This window comes from Lactuca saligna, chromosome 9 (genome assembly GCF_052625555.1).
Source record: "Lactuca saligna cultivar CGN05327 chromosome 9, ASM5262555v1, whole genome shotgun sequence".
Classification (NCBI taxonomy): Eukaryota; Viridiplantae; Streptophyta; class Magnoliopsida; order Asterales; family Asteraceae; genus Lactuca; species Lactuca saligna.
Genome location: NC_136425.1, coordinates 31724865 through 31751739, shown reverse-complemented (window position 1 = coordinate 31751739; position 26875 = coordinate 31724865). Strand labels below are relative to the sequence as shown.

The following is a 26875-nucleotide window of genomic DNA, read 5'->3' as shown; positions in this document are numbered from 1 at the left end:
GGTTGACATGGACTAAAAGAGCAGGTCATATCCTAGTTTAGGGACCCATAAATTCTGATAAAAACTTTAGGGATTAAACGGATAAACCCTAAAAAGTTTATAGAACATTTGTGTCATTTTCCCTGGATGTAAGAAAACAGTCGGAAGGATAACTTCCCTTTTGGCGCCAAAATCGAGTGGTTATACAACATAACTAACTTATGACATCATCAACATCATGTTATACCTGCTTTTAGCTAGAAAGGCATGCTTAGACTCTTTCCTATTATAGAAACTCGTTCTGGTTTTCGGGCGCTGCCCCTTGACCCCGTCCGCTGATCGGTAGAGGAACCATCGCCAAGTGCTTTGTCCGTTGGACCCCACAAGGGATGTTGCTCCTAGACTCCACCAAGAGCATTACACCTTGGAGTCTTGTACCAAGGGGCGCTGCCTTCGGACCCCCGTATTCCCGAGTTTACATTTATCACTTCGAGATGTCCCCCCTCGAGCACCTCCAGCCTCGATGAGTAAAAAGAACCCACCCTATCTCAATATTAGTAATAACTGCACTAAAATACGCTAATAACACTAAAATCACCAACATTACACACGATTTAATTTTTTTACCATCCGACTTATATTAAACACAACTACCAAAAGGGGACAGCCCTTGCCTTTGAATCGCACTTCGAGAACGGTCACCATAATTGTGGAACCTATTTGAAAGATCCGCATGTCTCAAGTATGATTCTGAAAGTTACTTTTACATGGGCAATTATTTTCAAAAGTGCTTTTGGTATCCTTACAAATTCGATGGGCAAGTTACAATTTATACGCCACTTGATTGTCAAAATTGCTTCTGCTATAATTCCCCTTTACATAACAAATAAATATAACATTATGAAACAGTGAATTGATCAAATTGTGCTCGTACATTTGAACAATTAGGCTCAGTTTTGGTGATGAGGAAGAGATGTTAAGAGTGTTGCAGGAGTGCTTTTATTTCTTATAGAATCCTATGTTCAAAAGAAAAAACATAGAATGAGGCCCACCATAAGCATAGTTAACAGTGTTGCATTTAAACAGAAAACTGTTGATCATTCAAGAAGACATAAATATAAGATCATTGGTCAAAAAAAAGAAAAAAAAGAAAAAAAAAAGGAAGGGATAAGGAATGCGAGGACATAAGCAAAACAGCATAAAAGTTGCTTCAAAAAGATGATTATGTGCCTTTCATTTGAACTCCATTTTTATTCCACTGGTCCAAGGTTTCATAAAGATGATTAAGTGCATTTCATGTGGCTGCAACTTTATTTTGACGAGGATAGTTTTGGTTGTTAGTGGTGGATATTAATTGCCGATTACATTATATTGGCATTCACCTATCCCAATAAGGTTAATTTCGCAATTGCTTTAGGATTTAACATTTAGAAATTTCTGTAAACGATATATTATTGTGGCAAAGGGATTTATCTCGTATAACTTCTTTCTTTGCATGTACAAATTAAATATATAAATGTTTATAGAATAAATCTGAGGTTTACCCTTCTTTTAAAACAAAAAGCCTCATTTAGGCTTATATTAGGATTTCTGTGAACCAAGTTTCAGAAAGATTAACTACTTATATTACTGCTGCTAAGAGAATCTTAAATACTGTTATTATATGTTACAACATCACCGTTATAATTAGAAACTTTAAAAGTATATTTACAATAAACTTCAATTTAAGGTTAAGTATGGTTATATATCATTGGTAGCTAGACAAGGACAAGATGTAAAGACTTGGGAATTAAAGTCAATTATGACTGGGGTCATAAACTGTGATATGATATCTAAAAACCATTGTCTTCAGAATTACATGTTGCATGTCATTACAAATCTAAGTACTAAAGAAAGGCGACTTAAGTAGGCAAGAAGCAAGCTAGTTGATGATAATAATTAATGGACATCGGGGTGCCATTCATTGTTTCCTATACTCTGCTGGGCTTCTTGGTCTTTTCAATATTTATCCTGGCGTTCTGCTTGAAAGACTACTACTTTATATATGATCATCGTCTCCTGTTTGTGATTGGTAACCTCGATTCTAAATCCAGTTAGTGTTATATAATCATGCCTTTTGTATTTGTTTATGCATTCAAGATCTACTAAATTTATATGATATACATGCAGGTTTGGTTTTTAGTCGTTCCTTAACGTATCATGCGGTTACAAACGTAATTATGTGGTATGTTACGTACAATATGGATGGTGGTTTTGTGAGATCTGCGGTTTTATCAAATATCCAAGACTCCTTATCATCACTTTTCGTGATATTCATGGCTCACTCAGCTGATTCGTTTGTTGGAAGATTCCGAACACTTTTATTTTCAAACACTGCATATATCAGCGTAAGTGCAGCTAATTCGTTTGTTAAATAATTGGACACTACTAGAAAAGAGACCAATTACCTACAGCAGATTCCTACCTTTGATTTTAAAATCTTTACTCAGTCTGATAACCCGAAACAGCTCCATAGGAATTGGTTGAGACAGATCACCTACACACTCCTATCATACTTGTACACTACTTCTTTGTCTCAATTCTCAAGTAACTTAATTTGAATCTTCATCATGCTAGAGACAAGTAGGGCTACAACAGGTCCTTTCGTATGCAATTCAGTTATCTAGATCATACCGTCAAGTTTAAAGATAGCTTGACAATTTTTTATTAGGGAAATTTTGAAAATTTTATTATATTCCCAACCATTGATCTGAAAAACCGCTCTTTTTTTTTTAGAAAAAATCACTTTTATTTCCAAAGTTTTTGGAAAAACAATTGTATATTTTAAAAATATTATAAAGCATCACTTTTTGAGAAAAAACTTGTTTTTTAAAATAAAACGTAATTTGTGAGAACTTAATAGATTTTGATAACTACTAATGGTAAGAATTGGTTGGTTTAGAGTGTTGGGTATGGGTCACGTGGGTCACGTTACAAGTTGTTATGGTTAAATTGGCACATAATAACGGTGTTATAATACAATAAACACCACACCAAATGATGTTTTGGTATAATATGGTAATAATATGTTTTAATGGAACAATCAATCATAATATATTAATAAATTATGTATTTCAATTAATTAATCAAATAATAAATCAATCTCTCTCAAAAATATTTTGTCCAATTGCTAGGTTTGATGGTAACCCAAAAGGAATGTGCTATCATCAATTCAAGCTATACCAATTATAGTTATGGGCTTAGACACCTAATTCAAAAGTCTTCCACTTAGATAAGTGTGTAACTATAATTACCAGTATAACTTCTAAACTGATCAGCAAATTGTAGCTTGTAAAAGTCGTTGTCAAACTCTGACCCAGTCAGCTATGTGTCCTAAGATAAGTAATCATATAATCCTCCGTTCTACAAGATATCATTCAGATATGATACATGGAACATAATCAATCTCATTGTTCAATACTTTGTTTCCCGATTTCTGATTTGTAATGACATAGAACTTCTAATCGAACACCAATTTAGTCCTAGCCGAGCCCGACACTATAAGTCAACACCAAATCAGCGAGGGGCCCAAAGATATTGCTTTGCCTGTTAAGGCAAAAGGAACGAATAAACTTTGACTTATATGCTTGCAGTATTTACTCATCAGATCATGCACAACAATATATTTTATAACATCAAGTTACTGAAGCGTTTACATACATATCATCAATGCACAACTAACTTGTAAACCACAATTCATATATCTTTGTTTTAAGATTATAAGATATTATCATTTCAAAATTACTCGTGATAAATTGCATGTAGTAATTCTATGAGCGTGGGTTAATCCAATACTTAAATCTCCATTTCAAAGTACTCATGAACATTGCAGAAATATCATTGTTATGTCTAAAACTCTTTAGACAATCTACAATCTAATTAATGACAATGTTAATCCACTACTTACTTCCAAAAGTATGATCGACTGTGGAATTTGAATCATCGAATTATTTATGAAGTAAAACATGAAAAAATAAACACAATAATACTAAACAATTGACAAAAGTTAGTAAACAAACTCATAAATAATTCTCTATTATTTAATCACCAAAAGTAAATTATATTTACTTTGTTACAAGTTTCAAACTAATTATCTAACTACTAAAACTAATATCATCTTTCAGACCAATGCTCGTAACTTGTTGAATGTGTTTGACCCTACTTAAACCCTTAGTAAGGGGATCTGAAGGATTCTCTTCAGATAATACCCTCTTCATTACGAGGTGACCTTCTTCTACCCTATATCTAATAAAATGGTATTTTCTGTCGATATGTCTTGATCTGCCATGATCTCTTGGTTCCTTTGTCAAGGCAACTGCTCCTTCATTATCGACGAAAATTTTCATTGGCTCCTTGATGGCTAGCATAACTTCAAGGTCTCCGATGAAGTTCTTCAACCAAATTGCCTCCTTTGATGCTTCGCTTATCGCTATGTACTCTGATTCATAGTAGAATCAGCCATTGTTTCTTGTTTGAAACTTTTCTAGGTTACCGCTCCTCCATTTAAGGTAAGCACTCATCTAGATTGAGAACGGAAGTTGTCTCTGTCTGTTTGAAAGTTGGCGTCACTATACCCGGTTGCTCTCACTGTATCACTGCTACCAGGTACTAGGACCCAGTCCTTAGTTCTTTGCAGATACTTAAGAATCTTCTTAACTGCTATCCAATGAGCTCTACCTGAATTTCCCTGATAACAATTGACCATGCTCAAAGCAAAGGCCACATCAGTGCGAGTATGTGTCATAACATACATGATAGATCCAATGGCGCAAGCATATGGAACTCTACTCATTTATGCTATCTCTACATCGGTACTCGGGCTCTGAGTCTTATTCAATTTACTATCACTCTATATATGCAGTTCTCCTTTCTTGGAATTCTCGATACTAAAATGTTTTAGTACCTTTTCCAAGTATGTACTCTGACTAAGTCCAATTAGTCTTTTACTCCCGTCTCTCAGAATTCTTATCCCCAGAATATAAGCAGCCTCTTCTAGATCCTTCATAGTGAAACACTTTCCAAGCCAAGACTTAACCTCTTGCAAAGTTGGAATGTTGTTTCATATAAGAAGTATGTCATCAACATACAACACCAGGAAGGTTACTATACTCCCACTAGCTTTGACATATACACAGGACTCATCTTCACTTCTAGAGAAACCAAATTCCATGACTTTCTCGTCGAAGCAAAGATTCCATCTGTGAGACGTTTGTTTCAATCCATAGATGGATTTCTCAAGCTTGCACACTCTATTGGGAAAATTTGCATCAACAAAACCCTCTGGCTGACTCATGTAAACATCCCCAACCAACTTCCCATTAAGGAAAGTGATTTTGACATCCATCTGCCAAATTTCATAACCATGAAATGCAGATATGTCGAGCATTATCCTAATATATTTTATCCTAGCCACTGGTGAGAAGGTATCATCGTAATCAACCGTAGGATTTATGTAAAGTCCTTTGCAACTAGTCGAGCCTTGAAAGTGTCTACCTTTCCATCCATGTCGGTCTTCTTCTAGAAGATCCATTTACACCCAACTGTCTTACGACCTGGTACATTATCAACGATATTCCAAACTTGGTTGTCATACATGGACTTGATCTTGTTGTCCATTGCATCGTGCATTTGGTTGCCTCAGGATCTACCATTGCTTCCTTGTAGTTAGCCGGTTCATCAAAATTTACCAGTGTACTGTCACTGATAAACGTATCACCATTTGTAGTAATATGGAAACCATAAAGCGTAGGTGGCATGCTAAAAGCCTAAGAGGTAATGACTCATCATCTAGTTCAACTGGAATTTCATCCTTTGGTTGAACCCTAACGTCTTCAGAGGTTCCTTCATCGTTTTATTCCTGAATCTCTTCAAGATTAATGGTACTCCCACTGTCCTCTTTGCATATGAGCTCTATCTCGCAAAAAACTCCCATTCTTGCTAGAAAGGGCGCGTTCTCACTAGGTCTTAGAACAAATATCCAAAGGAATTTTGTGGGTAACTGATGAAAATACATATCTCACTTCGAGGTTCAACCTTTTCAAGAGTCTCTCATCTAACGAAAGCTTTAAAACCCCAAACATTGATATCTGCTAACGAGGGACCCTTCCCTGTCCACATCTCGTGAGGTGTTTTGGAAACCTTCTTAGTTGGGACAAGATTAATAATGTGGGTGGCAGTCTCTAAGGCATACCCCTATAACAAAATTTGAAGAGAAGATCGACTCATCATGGAACGAACCATGTCTAACAAGGTTCGATTGTGCCTCTCAGCCACACCATTAAATTGTGGTGTCCTAGGAGGTGTCAATTTGTGAAGCTATTCCACATTCCTTAAGGTAGTCGTGGAACTCGATACTAAGATACTCACCACCTCTATTGGATCTAAGCATCTTTATCTTCGTGCCCAATTGATTCTCGACTTCTTGTTTAAACTCTTTGAACCTTTCAAATGTTTCTGACTTATGCTTGATTAAGTAGATATTACTATATCTGCTATAATAATCAATAAAAGTCATATAGAATCGATTAGCATCCCTTATGGTGGATCTAAATGGCCCACACACATCTGTGTGTATGAGGTCCAACAAACCTTCACCTCTTTCACAAGATCCATTGAAAGGTGATTTTGTCATCTTACCGAAAAGACAAGATTCGCATGCATCATCAAACCTTAGGTCAAATGATTCCAACACTCCATCCTTTTAGAGTTAGGCGATGCATTTCTTTTTAATGCGTCGAAGACGACAATGCCACAAGAACGCTTTGTCTATACCATTAGACGAATCAATTTGAAATATATTATTGCCTAAATTGTCTACACACATCAAAGTTTCATACACACCATCACAAAGTAAAGCTTCAAAAAATACCATTTTTATAAGGAGAAATAGAACCATTCTCATCATTCAAAGAATATCTAAAATGTTGTTTAAACAATGCATGAGAAGAAACAATGTTTCGTTTCATTTCTGACGATAGCAACAATTTAATAAATCTAAACTAACTCCATCACTAATCACTAGACTATAAACTCCAATCTTGGTGACATGTGAAGATCGCCTATTCCCCATGATCAAGTTTATTCTACAATGCCCCACGTCCTCACTTTTTATTAGCCGCTGCAAATCAGAACAAATGTGAAATCCACATCCTGTATCAAGGACCCAAGAACGAGAATATGATGATTTATTACATAATATAGTGTATATACCTGCAGAAGTCAGCTTCACCTTGCCATCTTTAATGTCTTGCAAATACTTTAGGCAACTTCATTTCCAATGCCCTTTTTCATTGCAGTAAAATCAAGTGGCCTCTTTGGGATCAGAGACAGGGGAGCATCAGAACTGGATTTACCTTTGGGTCCATTGCTTGACCACCCAGCTTAAGACTTTCCCTTCCAATTTTGCTTTGGTGGACCTTTCCTCTTTTTCCCTTTCCCTTGACCAATGGCCAGAATGGGAGCACTAGCAGGAGTGGAGGCAACACTTTTTTCCTTCATCTCTGTTTCAGTTGTTCGTAGGAGGTTGTGCAATTGAGACAAAGTGGTATTATTGTTGTTCATATCATAGGTCAAGATGAATTGATCATAAAAACTTGGTAAGGAGTTCAAGACTATGTCAATAGCCAACTCCTCATCAAAATTCACATTAAGCTTTACACGGAGATTCATGTATCATTGCATTCTGTACACGTGGTTGCTAACAGATTCTCACTCTTTCATCTGTTTTCTATGAGCGACTATACCACTTCATACTTTTCTTGACGATCTTTTTTATGGTACTTTTCCATAAGGTCGTTGTTTATCCCATACGACCAGTAATCCTCATAGTATCTCTGCAAAATAGGGAGTCATGGTGGCCACTATGATGCAAGCAACTTTTGTTGCATCATATTAGTGATTCTTGTAGGCGGTCGGTTCTTCAAGATTGGCCTTCTCTTCGTCAATCCTAATGAACTCTTTCTCAAGGATGTACTCATTGTCCTCGAAAAGAAGGGTCATCTTGATGTTGCGCATCCGGTCATTATAGTTGGTACCATCCAATGTCACCCTTGAATAGATGTTTAGCAATGAGAAGTTTTGATTGGAAGAGGATGAGGAACCACAAGCATCATTTAGAGTAGACATCCATAAAAGTAAGCTAGTTTTAATCAAACAGGAATATTTCTTAATATAACAACCCAAAATGAAATATTAAGGTTAGGATCCAATTAAAAATTTCACAACTTAGAAAAGAGATGTCGTAATCTAATTGTAAATTTTATAAAGGTAGGTAAATAACATTGAAAAACGAAATCTTAAGGAAATTAAATTAAGTGAAACTCCTAGATCTTTTGAGATTCATTGAAACTATTCAATGGCATGTTTAATCTCAGATTATGATCTTCCATTGTGACTGGGATACCGATGATCACAAACAAGATGTGAATAACCATGCAAATTAGCTTGGCACTCTCAGCGTCATTTATCATCTCATTTTAATGTGGCGGTTAACCACACACACACTATTAATTAATGATAATTTTCAAGATTCCCATTATCACTCTTTATAGTCACTATTAGTGTGTCAGTTAACCACATGCGCTCCACTAATTACTATAAAGTTGTAACACTAATTTTTCAAACAAAATTTTCGATTTTTATAAAACATAATTCCATCCATATTCATAGAAACAACCCCTTTTAATTGTTCAACAAAATAGTACAAAATCCCAAGATCAAAATGTCAAGCTCCAAACGTGTGTGTACGGATCAAGTCGGCGCCTTCCCACGGTCGTCACTAGTACCTGAAACAAATAACATCAACACTGTAAGCACAAGGCTTAGTGAGTTTCCCAAAATACTGCATATAACACATATTAGCCACTCGAGGCTATAACTTTGTGGGTCCGTGCACCCAAACTCTGTGAACCCTCAGGTTCTAACTCTGTGAACCTTCCGGTTCTAACTCTGTAAACATGCACAACATCAAACACATAAAAGTAATGCAGTACAACACATAACATACATAACATACAAATACTCTATCACATAACTCTGGTTACCTACTCAAGGTAAAGTATAGTGAGAAGACTCACCTCGTGTGTCTCGGTAAACCGTAACCCTGAAATCGTTAAACACTCGATCTGCCGAGCTGAAGTCCCCCTATGGCACAATATATCTCTAATTAACACTTTCCCAACTAGGGTTGACCATACAGGACAATCTAGGTCAACGCTGGTCAACGGTCAACTTGACCGGACTCGGCGAGTGCACTATAGCGACTCGGCGAGTCTGAGCGCATTCACCAATTTCCCTGGAATCCTCTCTTGACACGTCGAGCATCCCTTCCCAACTCGACGAGCTCCACCTGGCACGAGTTGTGGGGCCACCACGACTCAACTCGCCGAGTCTCAAGAACAACTCGGCGAGTCCGGTTTGACTCGGTCCACCTGTCCATCCTGACTCCCCCTTGACCCACTGAGTTCACTCATCCCAACTCGGCGAGGCCACTCGATGAGTGGTCGTGCAGCATTCAAGCTACTCGTCGAGTCTGTTCTTTGGACTCGACGAGTCAGAGCCATGCACTGACTCAATCTTGCTCTAAAGGCCAGATCCAGTCCACTAATCCATAGATCCAGTTCCCCCATGCTTATTTAGCACGTAAAGTCACAATCTTGATGCATAAATAACCTCTACATGATCACAAATGATGTTTTTGACTCTACTACTTCAACACAAGGCCAAGGACTCCATTTCCACCCATAAAGCTTGATGAGTGAGGCCCTCTGGACCTCTATGGATCCAGATCCATGGTCTCAACTCAAAGAGGGAACCAAAGGGCACCAAATCACCCCATAAATGATCATATTAAGCCTTAACTTGCATCAAGTTTCACCAAACAGAAAATGGTCCGAAAATAATACCTCTAGAGTGATGATCTAAGCTCCAATCCACGAAATAGCAACCTCCTTTGCTTCCTCTTGCCTAGGGCCTCCTTCTTCTTGCTAAACAACACACACAAGATCAAGATTGGCTCTCTTTCCTTCACACAACGCTCAAGAACTCTAGGGACACTCTCTGGGGGTTGGGTGAGCGCAAATGACGGCCATAAGGCCCCTTAAATAGGCCACAAACCCGGAGATTTAGGGTTTCATAACACAGCGCAGACTCGCCGAGTCCATACCTGGACTCGCCGAGTCTAAGTGCGCACCCTCGATCAATCCCGCGTCCCTACTCGGCGAGTCTAAGCCCCGACTCTCCGAGTCCCTCTCACAATATAACACAATTAAACTTACATTATACCTGGTAAAATCCGGATGTTACAACTCTCCCCCACTAGAACTGGACTTCGCCCTCGAAGTCCCGCTCTAAAACAGCTCCGGATGCTGCTCCCGCATCATACCCTCCGGCTCCCAGGTCATCTCTGATCCCTTCCGATGTTGCCACTGAACCAATACCAAAGGTACCTCCTTGTTCCTCAAAACTTTGATCTTCCGATCCCTAATAGCCACTGGTCTCTCCGCATAATTCAGGCTCGTATCAACCTGAATATCCTCAAGTGGAACCACTGCCGACTCATCGGCTATATATTTCCTCAACTGCGATACATGAAAAGTGTTGTGAATCTGTCCTAACTCTGCTGGTAACTCCAGCCGATAGGCTACCCGGCCTACCCTGGCAATCACACGAAACGGGCCAATAAACCGGGGTCCCAATTTGCCCCTCTTCCTGAACCGGATCACTCCTTTCCAAGGAGAGACCTTCAGGAGAACAAAGTCGCCGACCTGAAAATTCCAACTCGGACCGGCGCCTATCCGCGTAACTCTTCTGCCGGCTCTGAGCGGTCAATAACCTCTGCCTGACCAGCTGTATCTGCTCTGTCGTCTGATTCACGATCTCTGTACTGCCCATTACCCTTTTCCCAACCTCTCCCCAACATATGGGAGTCCAACACCTCCTACCATATAACAGCTCAAAGGGCGGCATACCAATGCTCGAATGATAGCTGTTATTGTAGGAAAACTCCGCTAGAGGCAAATACGAGTCCCAACTACCCCCAAAATCCAACACACAAGCTCGAAGCATGTCCTCGAGTGTCTGTATCGTCCGCTCACTCTGACCGTCGGTCTGGGGGTGGTATGCGGTACTAAAATGCAACTTAGTACCCAACTCCTCATGAAATTTCTTCCAAAAACGGGAAGTGAAACGCACATCGCGGTCTGAAATAATCGAGATCGGCACCCCATGCCGAGATACAACCTCCCTCACGTAAACCTCCGCCAACTTCTCTGCTGAAGAACTCTCACTGATGGCAAGAAAGTGAGCGCTCTTTGTCAATCTATCCACAATCACCCAAATTGCATCAACTCCTCTGGCAGTCCTCGGCAATTTGGTGATAAAGTCCATAGTGATCTGTTCCCACTTCCACTCGGGAACCTCCAATGGCTGCAACTTGCCATGCGGTCTCTGGTGTTCGGCCTTTACCCTTCGACAGGTCAAACACCTCTCGACAAACCATGCTACATCCCTCTTCATACAGGGCCACCAATACTCCTTCCTTAGATCCAAATACATCTTCGTGGCCCCGGGGTGGATCGAAAATTTCGATCTATGAGCCTCCTCCATCAATGTGGCACGGGTACCACCCACAAACGGTACCCAGATCCTGCCCTGATAAGTCATAAGGCCTCGACTATCCGATATAAACTCAGAAACCATCCCAACAACCCGCTCTCTCTTCTGCATCTCCAGACGCACGACCTCGGCCTGAGCTCCACGAATGGCGTCCAGAACTGGAGCTATCACGGTCAATCTCAAACATACATCTCGCAGGGGAGTACTCTCCGCCCTGTGACTCAACGCGTCGGCTACCACATTAGCCTTGCCCGGGTGGTACAAGATCTCACAATCATAATCCTTGACCACGTCTAACCATCTCCTCTGCCGCATATTTAGGTTAGGCTGATCCATCAAGTACTTCAAACTCTTATGGTCCGTGTATATCGTACAACGAACTCCATACAAGTAGTGCCGCCAAATCTTGAGGGCGAACACCACTGCCCCCAACTCCAAATCATGTGTGGGGTACCTCGTCTCGTGAGGCTTCAACTGCCTCGATGCATAAGCTATCACATGACCCCTTTGCATCAATACCGCTCCCAATCCTAGGATCGATGCATCACAGAATACCACAAAACCTTCCATACCTTCCGGAAGGGCTAATACTGGAGCTTCACACAACCTCTGGCGAAGCATCTCAAAGGAGGTCTGCTGCTCGGGACCCCATGCAAATGCCACACCCTTCCGGGTCAATCTGGTGAGTGGAACCGCAATCTTGGAGAAATCCTTAATAAATCTCCGATAATACCCTGCCAACCCGAGGAAACTCCGTATCTCAGAAGGTGACCTCGGCACCTCCCACCTCATCACTGCGTCAACCTTGGCCGGATCGACCAATATCCCCTTCTGGTTAACGAGATGTCCCAGAAACTGGACCTCCCGTAACCAGAAATCGCACTTGGAGAACTTTGCGTAAAGTTTCTCCACTCTCAAAACCCCAAGCACCTCCCTCAAATGCTCCTCGTGCTGCTCACTAGATCTCGAATATACCAGAATATCATCAATGAAAACAATCACCGACCGATCCAACATCGGCCGACATACCCTGTTCATGAGGTCCATGAACACAGCCGGGGCATTAGTGAGCCCAAAAGGCATCACCACAAACTCATAATGCCCATAACGCGTCCTGAATGCTGTCTTCTGGACGTCCTCGTCCCGCACTCTCACCTGATGATAGCCCGACCTCAAATCAATCTTGGAGAACCAAGATGCTCCCTGTAGCTGATCGAATAAATCGTCGATCCTCGGCAGCGGGTAACGGTTCTTGACCGTCAGCTTATTCAATTCCCGGTAATCAATACACATGCGATGCGAGCCATCCTTCTTCTTCACAAACAAGATGGGTGCTCCCCACGGCGAGCTACTCGGCCGAATAAACCCCTTCCCCAGCAACTCCTGAAGTTGCGAGGATAACTCCTGCATCTCTGGAGGCGCAAGGCGATACGACACCTTAGCAATAGGCGCGGCCCCCGGAACCAAATCGATGCCAAACTCCACTTGCCTCGCGGGAGGCACACCTGGTAACTCTTCGGGAAATACATCTGGAACTCCCGCACCACCGGAACTTCCTCCACAGAGCTCGGTCTCTCGGAGATCACTCGCGTATCCATCACATACGCTACATAACCCTTACAGCCCTGCTGTAAACACTGCCTCACCCTAGCAGCCGAACAAAAGGCTGATCCAGAACGTGTACCCTCGCCGTATACTGAAATAACTCCCCCACTAGGATCCCGTATAGTCACCAGCTGTTGCTCGCAATCGATAACCGCACCGAATTGGCTCAACCAATCCATGCCCACTATAACACAGACATCACCCATCGCAATCGGAATTAGGTCGATCGGAAACTCGACCCCGAATATCTCCAATACACATCCCCGGAAGACCTCTGTAGCACAAATCACTCTGTCGGCGGCTATGGAAACCCGCAGGGGCCGACTCAATACTCCACGACTAACACTGATACGCTGACTAAATGCCAAGGACACAAAAGATCGACTCGCACCCGAGTCAAATAACACTAAAGCAGGTACAGAATTCACAAGGAAGGTACCTAAGCATAGCATGATATAAGCATAATATCTCAACACCATAAACAATAATGAAAAGGAAACATACCAGCCACAACGTCGGGTACAGCGCGGACCTCTTCCGCAGTCAGCTGGAAGGCTCTCCCCCGAGCCATTGGTGCCTCGGCCTTCACGGGCCGACTCTCTGCAGCAGCAGCTCTGATGGCGGCGGGAGCAGACCCCTGAGATGCCCCGCGCAGCAGCGGACACTCCGCCTTCCGGTGTCCGGTCTGGTTGCAGTGGAAGCACACTGCAAATCCCTTGGGGCAGTCCTTAGCCATATACCCCTCCTTGCCACATTTGTAGCAAGACCCTGCCCGACAGGCGCCATCGTGACCCTTGCCGCACTTCCCACAAGTGCGGCCCTTCTGGCTCCCGGGTCTGGGATCAGCGGGCTTGGCCCGCTTGGCTGCCGGCTGGGACTGTGCCGGCCACCGATCCCTCCCCATAGACTCCGCCTCCTCCCTGGCCTGAGTCTCAAGCTCAATCTCCCTCTTCTGAGCATTTGCCTGAAGCTCGGCAAATGTCCGGTACGAGGAGTTCGCAGCAAACTCCCGAATATCCCGCCTCAAAATGCTCAGATAACGGCTCATACGTGCCTGCTCGGTGGACACGTGTTCAGGGCAAAACATCGCCCTCTCCTTAAACATCCTCGTAATCGCTGTAACTGACTCGATACCCTGCTTGAGGGTCAGAAACTCCTGTGCCAGACGTTCCCTCTCCACCTGAGGAACATACTCATCTCGGAACATGGAAGTGAACCTCTCCCAGGTCACTGCCGAAAGCTTAGTCGGTGTGAAATGCGCAGTCACAAACTTCCACCAGTCCTTCGCTCCCAAGCGAAGCTGGTTCAGCGCGAACCGAACCTTCAAATGCTCAGGGGACGAGCAAGTGAAGAAACATCCCTCCATATCAGATATCCACCTCATAGCTGCCACCGGGTCCTGCGTACCATCAAACTCTGGTGGCTTGGTGTTGCTGAACTCCCTGAACAACATCGCATCACCTCCCTGGGGTCTTGCCGCAGCAATCGCTGCGGTAGCTGCTGCAACCGCAGCCTCAGAAAGAGCGGCATAGCGCTCGTCAAACGTCTCAATCAAAGCGGTCTTAATGGACCCGAACATCTCTGGTATCTCGGCTCTGATGACCACAGCCACCTCCTCATGAATGATCTGTCGAATGTCCTCATCACTAGATCCGGCATCCTCCGGCATGTGTCGTGTCCTCACCATGATCAACCTCTGAAATACAACATGCGATAATTAGAATTCACTCGAACACCCTTACATTCAACAATCCACCCCTCCTTGATTCTTGGCATCCCCTGATTCTTATTTGAACTGTGTACCGCTCCGGTGCTTTTAGTAGTACGGGCCCAATACTACTGTCTGCACCGTCTCGGTACACACCCCAAATCGTCCTCTTCGGATCCCAGTCCCCAAGTACTCTATTATACTTAAATCTCTCTGAACAGATCTCACACAAAACCCTAGCTGCTACCTAATTACTCTCAACGTCTCATAGCAGCTCACCATTCCCTAAGCTAAGGCATCACAAAACAGGCCACTCTAGCCCTATCAGCAATACCTAGCCTACTCTAGAATGCACACACATCACAATAATAGTTATTACATAACAAAAGATATTTTGGGAATTCACCGTTCGGGCGCTGACTGATCGTACACACGTTTCTTCCTGGAAAACCCTTTACTCTTAGAAAATTTTGGTTTTTATTTTGAAAATATCTCTTCATTTCCTCAGTTTGAGTTCAAATACCCCCGAAGGTGTACCCGAATCCCTCAAACCAAGGCTCTGATACCAATTTGTAACACTAATTTTTCAAACAAAATTTTCGATTTTTATAAAACATAATTCCATCCATATTCATAGAAACAACCCCTTTTAATTGTTCAACAAAATAGTACAAAATCCCAAGATCAAAATGTCAAGCTCCAAACGTGTGTGTACGGATCAAGCCGGCGCCTTCCCACGGTTGTCACTAGTACCTGAAACAAATAACATCAACACTGTAAGCACAAAGCTTAGTGAGTTTCCCAAAATACTGCATATAACACATATTAGCCACTCGAGGCTATAACTCTGTGGGTCCGTGCACCCAAACTCTGTGAACCCTCAGGTTCTAACTCTGTGAACCTTCCGGTTCTAACTCTGTAAACATGCACAGCATCAAACACATAAAAGTAATGCAGTACAACACATAACATACATAACATACAAATACTCTATCACATAACTCTGGTTACCTACTCAAGGTAAAGTATAGTGAGAAGACTCACCTCGTGTGTCTCGGTAAACCGTAACCCTGAAATCGTTAAACACTCGATCTGCCGAGCTGAAGTCCCCCTATGGCACAATATATCTCTAATTAACACTTTCCCAACTAGGGTTGACCATACCATAACAGGACAATCTAGGTCAACACTGGTCAACGGTCAACTTGACCGGACTCGGTGAGTGCACTATAGCGACTCGGCGAGTCTGAGCGCATTCACCAATTTCCCTGGAATCCTCTCTTGACACGTCGAGCATCCCCTCCCAACTCGACGAGCTCCACCTGGCACGAGTTGTGGGGCCACCACGACTCAACTCGCCGAGTCTCAAGAACAACTCGGCGAGTCCGGTTTGACTCGGTCCACCTGTCCATCCTGACTCCCCCTTGACCCACTGAGTTCACTCATCCCAACTCGGCGAGGCCACTCGCTGAGTGGTCGTGCAGCATTCAAGCTACTCGCCGAGTCTGTTCTTCGGACTCGACGAGTCAGAGCCATGCACTGACTCAATCTTGCTCTAAAGGCCAGATCCAGTCCACTAATCCATAGATCCAGTCCCCCCATGCTTATTTAGCACGTAAAGTCACAATCTTGATGCATAAATAACCTCTACATGATTACAAATGATGTTTTTGACTCTACTACTTCAACACAAGGCCAAGGACTCCATTTCCACCCATAAAGCTTGATGAGTGAGGCCCTCTGGACCTCTATGGATCCAGATCCATGGTCTCAACTCAAAGAGGGAACCAAAGGGCACCAAATCACCCCATAAATGATCATATTAAGCCCTAACTTGCATCAAGTTTCACCAAACAGAAAATGGTCCGAAAATAATACCTCTAGAGTGATGATCTAAGCTCCAATCCACGAAATAGCAACCTCCTTTGCTTCCTCTTGCCTAGGGCCTCCTTCTTCTTGCTAAACAACACACACAAGATCAAGATTGGCTCTCTTTCCTTCACACAACGCTCAAGAACTCTAGGGACACTCTCTGGGGGTTGGGTGAGCGCAAATGACGGCCATAAGGCCCCTTAAATAGGCCACAAACCCGGAGATTTAGGGTTTCATAACACAGCGCAGACTCGCCGAGTCCATACCTGGACTCGCCGAGTCTAAGTGCGCACCCTCGATCAATCCCCGCGTCCCTACTCGGCGAGTCTAAGCCCCGACTCGCCGAGTCCCTCTCACAATATAACACAATTAAACTTACATTATACCTGGTAAAATCCGGATGTTACAAAAGTATAATGTGAAATTTCATGAACTAGCATACAAATTCACATTTTTCCTAAAGTAACTAAGACTGAGATTTAAAATAAAAGGATTTAGTTACTTTTTAATATCATTATACTTTAGTGAGAATTAATTGTTCTATCAAACTCGTTCGGCTAATAACCTTTCACTAATCAAGGAAGTGATGGGTGAGAGTGGACACCCATTTAACTAACATTTTATAGGTGGTTTCCTTATACCCCTTATAGATCTGCTTCGTGAATGAGGCATACTAGCAGTTCAACTTACTTAGTCTTATACATATAGTAATAATTAAACTTTTAATTTTACATATAGTATAAGGTGTATTTTAAAACCTTTTCAAAATACTAGGTTTATAATAAATTTCAAAATTTTATATAATTTAAATTTAATATAAACCATATGATATTTGACATTAGCTATTAGGATCAATTAATATCTAAATCAGTTATTTACACACTTAAAAAAATTAATCATATTAATCAATAAAATAATTAACCAAGTCAAAGATTTATCTCCTAACTTTAAAGCTTGTAACTTATCATCAAATATTCAACAAAATCGGATTTTGAAGATGTTCAAGGTAGATAATTACCAAACAAAACAGATTAGGCAGGTAATCTCGAAAAATCTGATTTGCTTAGATCTCACCTCGTGAGCATCAATGCTCATGTCGTGAGATGCGATTAATTAAAAAAAATTGGATTAATTCACCAATGTGCAATCACATGAAAGATAGTCATAGACTCGGATACGACTGATGGGTTATTGAGGTCACAAAAACAATGCTCTAAGCGGAAAAATATTTAACAATTAAATGATTAGGTCACATGGAACCTAAGAAGGATCTATGTTTCTCACATAAAGGCAACATACTATGAACTATAAAACTACAAAAAAAATTAACAAAATTTGAATTCATTAGTAAGAATAGATACCTTGTTGATTGTTGAAGTAAAGAACCAAGAATCCCTTTTGTTGATCTTTGGAAGCAAGCACCACAATCGTCATGCCTAAGCAAGAAAGATATGGAGGAAAGAGGAGGGAGGAGATCAGAATTTAGGCCTAGCTCTCTAGGGTATGAGTGGCCGAAATATGAAGCCCTAGGGGTCTTTATATAGTGCAGCAAGGAAACCCTAGATAATTCTAAAACCAATATAATAATATTATCTTGTTTTTGGTAATTATCTAGCTTCCTGATTATCCTCCAAGGATAATTCTAGAAACACTAAAGCCTCCTAAAACCGTCCAAGCCTTTAGGTAGGTTCCATAATGCCTCTTGTTCAACTATTGAACAATTACTCTTTAGTCCCTGCACTTTTAATGATTTCTTTTAATCTCAAAATTAATTCCAATTAATTTATGATTAAATATTAATTAAATATTACTATTTATAATTTATATCATTCCCACAATATATTAATAAATTGTCTATTTCAATTTATTAATCAAATAATAAATCAACCTCTCTCTCCAAAATATCTTGTCCAATCGTTAGGTTTGAGGGCAACCCAAAAGGACTCTACTACCATCAATTCAAGTTTATACCAATTATAATTATGGGCTTAGACACCTAATCCAACAATTATCTTTATACTATAACACGTATAGAATCATATCTGGTTCGCATCTTGTATATAAACATATATATTTCTAGATATATTCTAGGAAATAATCATATAATTAACAGATATTTAATACATTCAATAAATACTTGTATTAAATATATGTTCATGAAATGGACTATGCACTCACATGATGAAATGGGTGACTGGCGATTTCGGCAGTGGTTCGCTTCACACTACCAAAGAGACCTATACGTATAAAACACTAAGTCTTAGTCTAGTTTCATAACTAGCGAAAACCGGGAATTTATGTGGGCATAACTTTGATCCGGAAGCTTCTATTCACCGACTATCTAACACCGTAGGGCTTTGTTAAAGGGGTTGGGAAATCGGGAGTATTGAGACTAAGGAGTGGAAAGAGCTCAAAAGGATTCGGGTGGAGTTGGGATGATAAATGAGTTGATTTCCGAGGATTTATATAGGCTTGAAAAGTATGTGTGTTGCGCATAGATAGAGTGCACACCGTACATCTGGTCGGACAAGGGTGACGTATTATTCTCTACATGGTGCCACATGTAGCATTTTGGGTGGTGTGGCAGTGCGCACCGCACATTCTATCTGTGTGCGAGGTTGTGCATGAATTTTTCTATTTTCTTAGAAAATTCATAATTTTCTCATACAATGAGATCAACACCTTTCATTTAGACTATGTCGACTAATTTTGACTTTATTTTTAATAGACTTAGACTGTTAAAATCCGTGTAAAAATCATAACTTTCTCATACGATATCCGTTCTCATCTATCTTTATATTGTCGGGTTCCTATTGATGAGATCTTCGATTTGCATTTAGATTGTTCCGGCTAACAATCAACCGATCTAAATGTCGATATCAGTGTTGTAAATTGTTGCACTAAAATTTAGCAAAATCATTACTTCCTCCCACAAAGTCAGATTTGGACGTTCTTTATATGTACGCTCTCAATTTTACAACTACTACGACTTTTGTTTAGATTACTTGGGCTAATAAGCAAACTATCTCCAATTTACCATTTACGATATACTTACTGCTCGTGAAACTTCAGAAGTCTATAACCTCTGTATACGAAGTCGAATTTGAGTGTGTTTTATGTGTACGAGATTCATATCGCAACTCCTACATTTTCCTTCAAGATTATTTTTCCTAAATAATCTTATATCAAGATTGGCATTTCGTTGATTATCGGTAAATCACTAAAAATGGCTTTATAATATGTAGTCTACAACTTGCACGACTAATGAAATCCTAATCGATGATTTATATTATCATTATATCTTAGCCTGAAGTTGCGGGTGTTAAAAAAAATTGCACCAAAAAGGATTCCTGAAAAATAACCAAAACCACACCATTAAATAAAAACCCCACCATTGAACATCATCATCTTCCTTGCAAAACTCTGGATCGAAAATCATTTCTTCTTAACTACAACTTTAAGAGGTTTCGACAAATTCTATTTGAAAAAAAAAAAAGTGAAGTATTTGGGTATCTCGTAAACTTTAAACATGTCATTTAGTATAAGCTCATGTAACCAAACAAAACATATGGATCTGCCACTAACGTGAAAAAAAGGAGAAGTTGTATGGAAGACTACATCACAACAATCAATCGTAACATCAAAGGAACCTTCTTAAAGTAGGTTTGCATCGAACAAGTGAAGTCTTTCCTTAGCACACCCGAGACCCTCTACATCACCACATTGTCGAATACCTAGCTGCCACCCAAACCACCACCAACCACCATCTTCACACCACCAGAAAACTGCATAGAACCCTTTTTCAGCCACCCACACCACTAGAACATACGCTTGTTACAACCACAAAAAATCCATTTCCACCTTCGTTAACCAAAAATCCACTGCCATCGTAACTTGAAAACCATCACCACCAGTGTAAATCATTTGAAGGTGCGCTTAAATTGTTTATTTGGTGGTGGTATTGAACCACACCAGCAAATATCATAGCAAAAAACACCTCTATTTAATGGCACGATTTCAAAATTGCACCAAAAATAGCCAAAACCGCACCAAAAATAATAGGCAAAACCGCACCAAAAAAAATTCCTAAAAAATAGTCAAACAATTGGTGATCAAGATTTAAATACAAGATGGAGGAACATCCACCTATTATAGCCACACACACACACACACACAAACAAAAAAAAAAAAAAAAAAAGTTGTAACATTGGCAAGATTTAAAAAGAAGAGGGGGAACTTACTAAGTTGCCATCATCCAGAGGATGGGAGATCACAAAGAGGGAAGTATAATTCTTTCTTGAATGAGTAGACCACCAACAAACAAACAACAATGCTTCATTTCACAAGTATATAATTTGAAAATTTTGGAGCCAAAAGAGAAGATTTGGCAGGGAGATGAAAAAAAAATAGAATTAAATATTTAGGTGAAAATGAAAAATTAAATAGTGTTGTTTTTGGGTGTTTAATGGTGTCATTTTATGGTGTTTAATGGTGCGGTTCTCAACTAATGCACCAATAAATGCGTTTTTAATGGCTTATACTACTGTTAGACGAAAACGCACCACTAAATGCTTTAATAATACGGTTTGGATTACACCGCAAAAAAAAAAAAAAAAAAAAAAAAAAAAAAAAAAAACTCATCTCATCATTAAATGCAATGCTTTCTCTACTCATGAGTCATGAATAACCCCACAAACCTTTGCTAAGTACTTATAACATATCCATATTAGAGCTAACATATTGACATGGAGAGTTAATCATTGTTTCCTTCGCACCTGGGCAAACATTGATTATAGGTAATGGAAATAAGCTTTGTTTTGATGTTATCATTCGAGCTGTCTTAATCAATCTAAACCCTAATTAAAATTCTAAGTTTGCAACAAGTTTCTACAAAAACTGTTCACAAAAGAGTTGGTTTTTCCCTTTACAACATGTAGTTTGTCATTGCTGAGTTTTTACCTACGTCGTTTCTTTAGTGTACTCTAAATCTTGTTAGTGTTTCCATGAAATTTATGGTATAATTTTAACATATATGTCTATTGCGACAGGGTGTATTGATTTTATGGATATTCAATCCTTATGATGTGACATGGCTTATTGTCGTGGCGTTGGTTCTCCAGGCTCTTGGAAAATCAGGGGACGCTATTTTAAAACACGTACTTATTGATTTGGTAGATGGAATTGATACATCAGCAGATCGAACTAAAAAACGTTCTCTTACACGTGGAGCAATCTGGTGGCGCATAGCATATGCATTTGGTGCGATTGCTTCAATATTGTGGGTTGCCCCAGACGCTTTTGGGGGCGTTCAACCAACCTGGAGAACTACATTCTTGATTTGTCTTATTTCCATGATAGCAGCCTTGATTATTTTTTGTACAGGACATAAAGTGTATCATCAACATGAGTTAACTCAAAGACCCGTTGAAATATTCTTCAGAGTGTTTCGTGCCAAAGTACAAAAGCTACTCAAGTCCAAGTCAAGGTAATATCTTAAGTTGTTTATCCTCACATCTTTAATTTTCATTACTAGAAAAAGGTGGGAGTTCCTAGGAAATTTCTCGAAAATAATCTTTTCCTAAGGATTTCCGAGCGATTTCATATTTTCGGAAAAACCCTTCTAATTAACAAAAAACATTACCCAGAAATTTTCTAAAGAATTTTCCAAATATTTTTGAGAAAAGTCTTTTGTACGAGGTACTAATGAGTTTCCCACTAGGGGTGGCAAATCGTATTATACACGACACGACACGATAAGATTTTATGTAACACGAACACGACACGACACAAAAAAGCCCAACTAAGTTACACTTTCAAACTGTTCAAAAAACCTCAATCTTGTTTTGTATGTTCAAAAAAACCCAACAAACTTAACATTTTGTCTAAAAAGTCCAACTAAGTTACACTTTCATGAAAGTCAAATAAGAGAAACAGATGATGTGATTTAATCGTATCGGGAAAATGACTTGTTAGACCAACAAAGTTTTCAAAACGTTTGAAAAACTCCAATCATGTTTTGACTGTTCAAAAAAACCCCCAATGAACTTAAACAAAACAAAATTGGGATTTTTTAAATGGTTTGGAACTTTATTGGACTTTTTAAATAAAAAGTTAAGTTGGTTGAGTTTTTTTAAACAGACAAAATATGATTGAGGTTTATTTGAACCGTTTGGAAACTTCGTTAGGCTTGTAAGTCATTTTCCTCTATATATATATATATATATATATATATATATATATATATATATATATATATATATATATATATATATATATATATATATATATATATATATATATGTTACGTGTTCTAGTTTTCTTGCTGTCGCTTGTTTTCATTTTTGATTTCAAGCCAAACTCCCGATCCCACATTGCTGGAAAGATAGAAAAATTGCTATACTCTTCCTCTTTCTAATAGGTATGCATTTGCTATCGGCTATACTCATCCCACATCCATGGCTGTAAATGAACATGAATAGGGCTTGCTCATGTTCGTTCGTTTAAGTTAGTCGAACAAATAAATGAACATGAATAGATAAATGAATGAGTTTTCTTATTCATGTTCGTTTGTTTAACAAATTATATTGTTCATGTTCGTTCGTTTATATTCGTGGACATGCTAAACTGACATTAACAAACGAACATAAAGGAACAAACATAATTGAATATATATACGAACATAAATGAACATATAATATACTACTATAATCAAACACAATTAAGCATATATAAACATAAAAGGAACTTATATGAACAAACATAAACGAATGCAAAAGAACGATATAAACGTTCGTTCACGAACATAATTGAATGAACGAGACCATTGTTCATGTTCGTTCGTTTAACTAAACGAACGAAAATTGATGTTAATGTTTGTTCATTTATTAAATAAACAAATATAAATGAAATTTTCATTGAACAATTCATGAGCAGTTCGCTAAACGTTTAATTCGTTTATAGCCCTACCCACATCACTTCAAACACAGAAGTTGCCATCTCCATATCAGTTATATAAATATTTTCATCTACGTATAGAACTTGGCCTTGGTTGAAGGTTATGTGGTTGTAAAACCGATAAATCCGAAACAGAATCGATTAGAAACCGAAAACCAAAAAACTGAACACATTGGTTTGGGTTTGGGTTCGGTTTAAGTTTTTGAAAACCGAACTAATTCGGTTTGGGTTCGGTTTTTGGTCAAAAATAACCCTTGTATTATTGGCATTCCTAGGAAATTTTCGCAGGAACATATTCTAGCTAGTAGTGAAAATTGAAACATCAAATTGTTCATTCAACTATCAATCATACGTACAGTAATCACCTCCTAACACAGAGCATTTTTAAGTAATTTTTTCTACCAGTATCAAGGTGTGCTCCCTTAATGGTTTCGAGGGTTCAAAGTCCTTTTGTGGACAAAGGTGGGTTAAAGGGTGTATGTGCTTTCTGTTAAAAAAAAGTAATTTCAAAGCCAATTTGAGACATCAAACCAAAGTTATTTCATAGGTCTGTTCACATTGTCAATAAATTTCTTACATGCAAAAGAAACTAAATTCCACATTTTGATGTAGATGTTCCATGAATAGTTTAGAACAAGAAAAACTACCAGAAACTAGAAGGCAAGAAAATGAAGGGATTGCACTGGATAGATCTCCACCGCATTTAGATACAAATGGGAAAAAATACAGAGGAAATAGTTCTTACAAAGAGGATATAAAGGTGGTACGAAGCCTCTTAAGGATGTTTCCCATGTGGGGAACGTTAATCGTGGTCTCCTTAGTTTCAGCAGCCGGGAGTACTTTCTATATTGAACAGTTCAGCAATCTTAAAGGCAATGAGGAAATTCCCGCCCAGATGTTCGATGTGATTCAAGATACTTCAGGCTTCGCTATCCTAATTATGTATAGTTGGACTCCTTTCTACAAAAATGAGAAGCTTAAAATTGGTGTTGGAATGTTTTGTTCTGTCATATCTTGCGTTTGTGCATGGAGATTAGAGGTTTCCAGGTTGAAAGCAGTCACTAAGCAGGGTGATGATGATGATGACACGTCCATTAGTTTTCTTTGGTTAGTGCCTCAATTCAGCATCCTTGGATGCATGGAATGCCTTGCTGAGGAAGGGTCGTTAAACTTTTTTAAGTCACAAATAGAAGAACCCATCAAGAGTTATCGTGAGGAGTATATGGAAGTTGTGATCTGCTTTGGAATATTGGTTAACACTTTTCTCATTTTAATACTAAAGACCCAAGGGTGGTTTGGATACGATGTCAACAATGGTACTCGTCTGGACAAGTATTATCGACTTTTGGTGTATCTATGCTCGGCAAACTTCATAGTCTACTATTGCATTGCGAAATGTTTCTACAAGGAGACTGAACAGGAACGCCACTCTGCTCAAGGTAACTTGCAACTAAGTCAAAGCGCTGATCATGCTACTACTGGGAACAGTTATAGGAGGAAACGTTTTCTTGTTTTATTATCACGTCAAGTTTCTTTTGTGTTTGATACTCTATTTTGAACCATGTTATTCATTTTAGTATTTTCAGGTAAAATATATATATATATATATATATATATATATATATATATATATATATATATATATATATATATATATATATATATATTATTTGTACTTACTAGTCGTTAGAAATGGAGCTGAAACAATTCCAGGAAGACGCGTAAGTATGCTTTAAATAATAGATAAACATTTTATTCCATGTTAAGTAAATAATAAACGCTTGTATATAGCTTATTAAACATTTCTATTCAAATAAATTACTTTTTATATAACCAAGATTAAGGTATATATTCCTACTTTCGGGAGAGTTCTTATTAAGCTATTCTTACTTTAGCTAAAAGCTCTTAATTAAATGGTTTTTAGTTCAATATCACCAGGTTTCCTAATTTAATAAAGAATGGATCAGAATTTTCTCCAACTTATATATATTACTACTAGAAAAAAGGATTTTAATCACAGAGGAACTACAACGCACTAAAATGTCTGTCATAAACGGCTGTCATGATTTATGATTTATGACACACATAATTAACCGTCGTAAACGTATATCAATAGTTAAAAAAAATTCATTATTTACAAAAATGTATCTCGTTGATTACTTTCTAAATTGAAACTAAAAGTCCAACATGCCTAAGAGGGGAACCCTACGATGCCCCATTGCCTTATATATATATATATATATATATATATATATATATATATATATATATATATATATATATATATATATATATATATATATATATATATATATATATATATATATATATATATATATATATATATATATATGAGACTGTTCACTTGAGATTAAAAAAATGTCAAAATCTAGAGATTCAACCTCAGTCACATATTTCTAATTCGCCACTCTAACGCTTCAGCATACCGGCAGCTGCGGGGTATGCCTAATCATAAATGATTATATGACAGAGAGGTATAATCACATATGATTATACATTTTATATGTATATGCCTAATCATAAATGTTTATATATATATATATATATATATATATATATATATATATATATGTTGTTCACAGACTAAGTAATCATATATGATTATGACAGTTGGTGGCAGAAGAGGTGGTTGTGATAGAGATGGCGGTGGTATACGTGACGGAGGTGGCAGTGGTGGGGTCGGCTAGTGCCAGAGATGGTGTTAGTGGTGGTGGCAATGACGGTTATGGTGGTGGGGATAGTGGCGGAGGAGAGAGGAACGGATGGCGCAATATAATCATTTATGATTAGGACAGGTCTGACATGCTGGTACGCTGGAGGGTTAGAACGGCAGATGTGAAATATGTGGCTGAGGTTAAATCTCAAGATCTCTATTTTACTTTTTAATCTCAACGGAACCTAACTCTCTCTCTCTCTCTCTAGCTCTCTCTCTCTCTATATATATATATATATATACACACACACACACACACACACCTCTCAATTGTGATTTTACACTTTTGAGTAATGTATAAAACCGGTTTTTAGTTCAACTGACTAGATCCTAGTTCAACTGATTCAACCACTTCGATCGCTGATTTAATC

The 26875-nt window shown here is 39.1% G+C and overlaps 1 protein-coding gene across 2 annotated transcripts; it reads left to right on the top strand.

The window, feature by feature from the left end:
• The first annotated feature begins 1746 nt into the window (after nucleotides 1–1746).
• Nucleotides 1747–25349, top strand: LOC145018016 (protein NRT1/ PTR FAMILY 5.14-like). Of its 2 annotated transcripts, none has more exons than XM_078975953.1 (4): nucleotides 1747–2071; nucleotides 2149–2366; nucleotides 21865–22301; nucleotides 24383–25349. In XM_078975953.1, the coding sequence occupies exons 1-4, from the start codon at nucleotides 1921–1923 to the stop codon at nucleotides 25326–25328; spliced, it is 1752 nt and encodes a 583-aa protein (XP_078832079.1). In that variant the 5' UTR covers nucleotides 1747–1920; the 3' UTR covers nucleotides 25329–25349. The 2 variants fall into 2 exon arrangements, with proteins under 2 accessions (XP_078832079.1, XP_078832080.1); XM_078975954.1 differs by having other exon boundaries at nucleotides 1749–2050.
• Nucleotides 25350–26875: the final 1526 nt, after the last annotated feature.

Coding starts and splice junctions, on each gene's coding strand:
- LOC145018016 (XM_078975953.1), top strand. CDS start 1,921: ATGGACATCGGGGTGCCATTCATTGTTTCCTATACTCTGCTGGGCTTC. Junction 2,072..2,148: donor TAACCTCGATTCTAAATCCA/GTTAGTGTTATA, acceptor ATATACATGCAG/GTTTGGTTTTTAGTCGTTCC. Junction 22,302..24,382: donor CTACTCAAGTCCAAGTCAAG/GTAATATCTTAA, acceptor ATTTTGATGTAG/ATGTTCCATGAATAGTTTAG.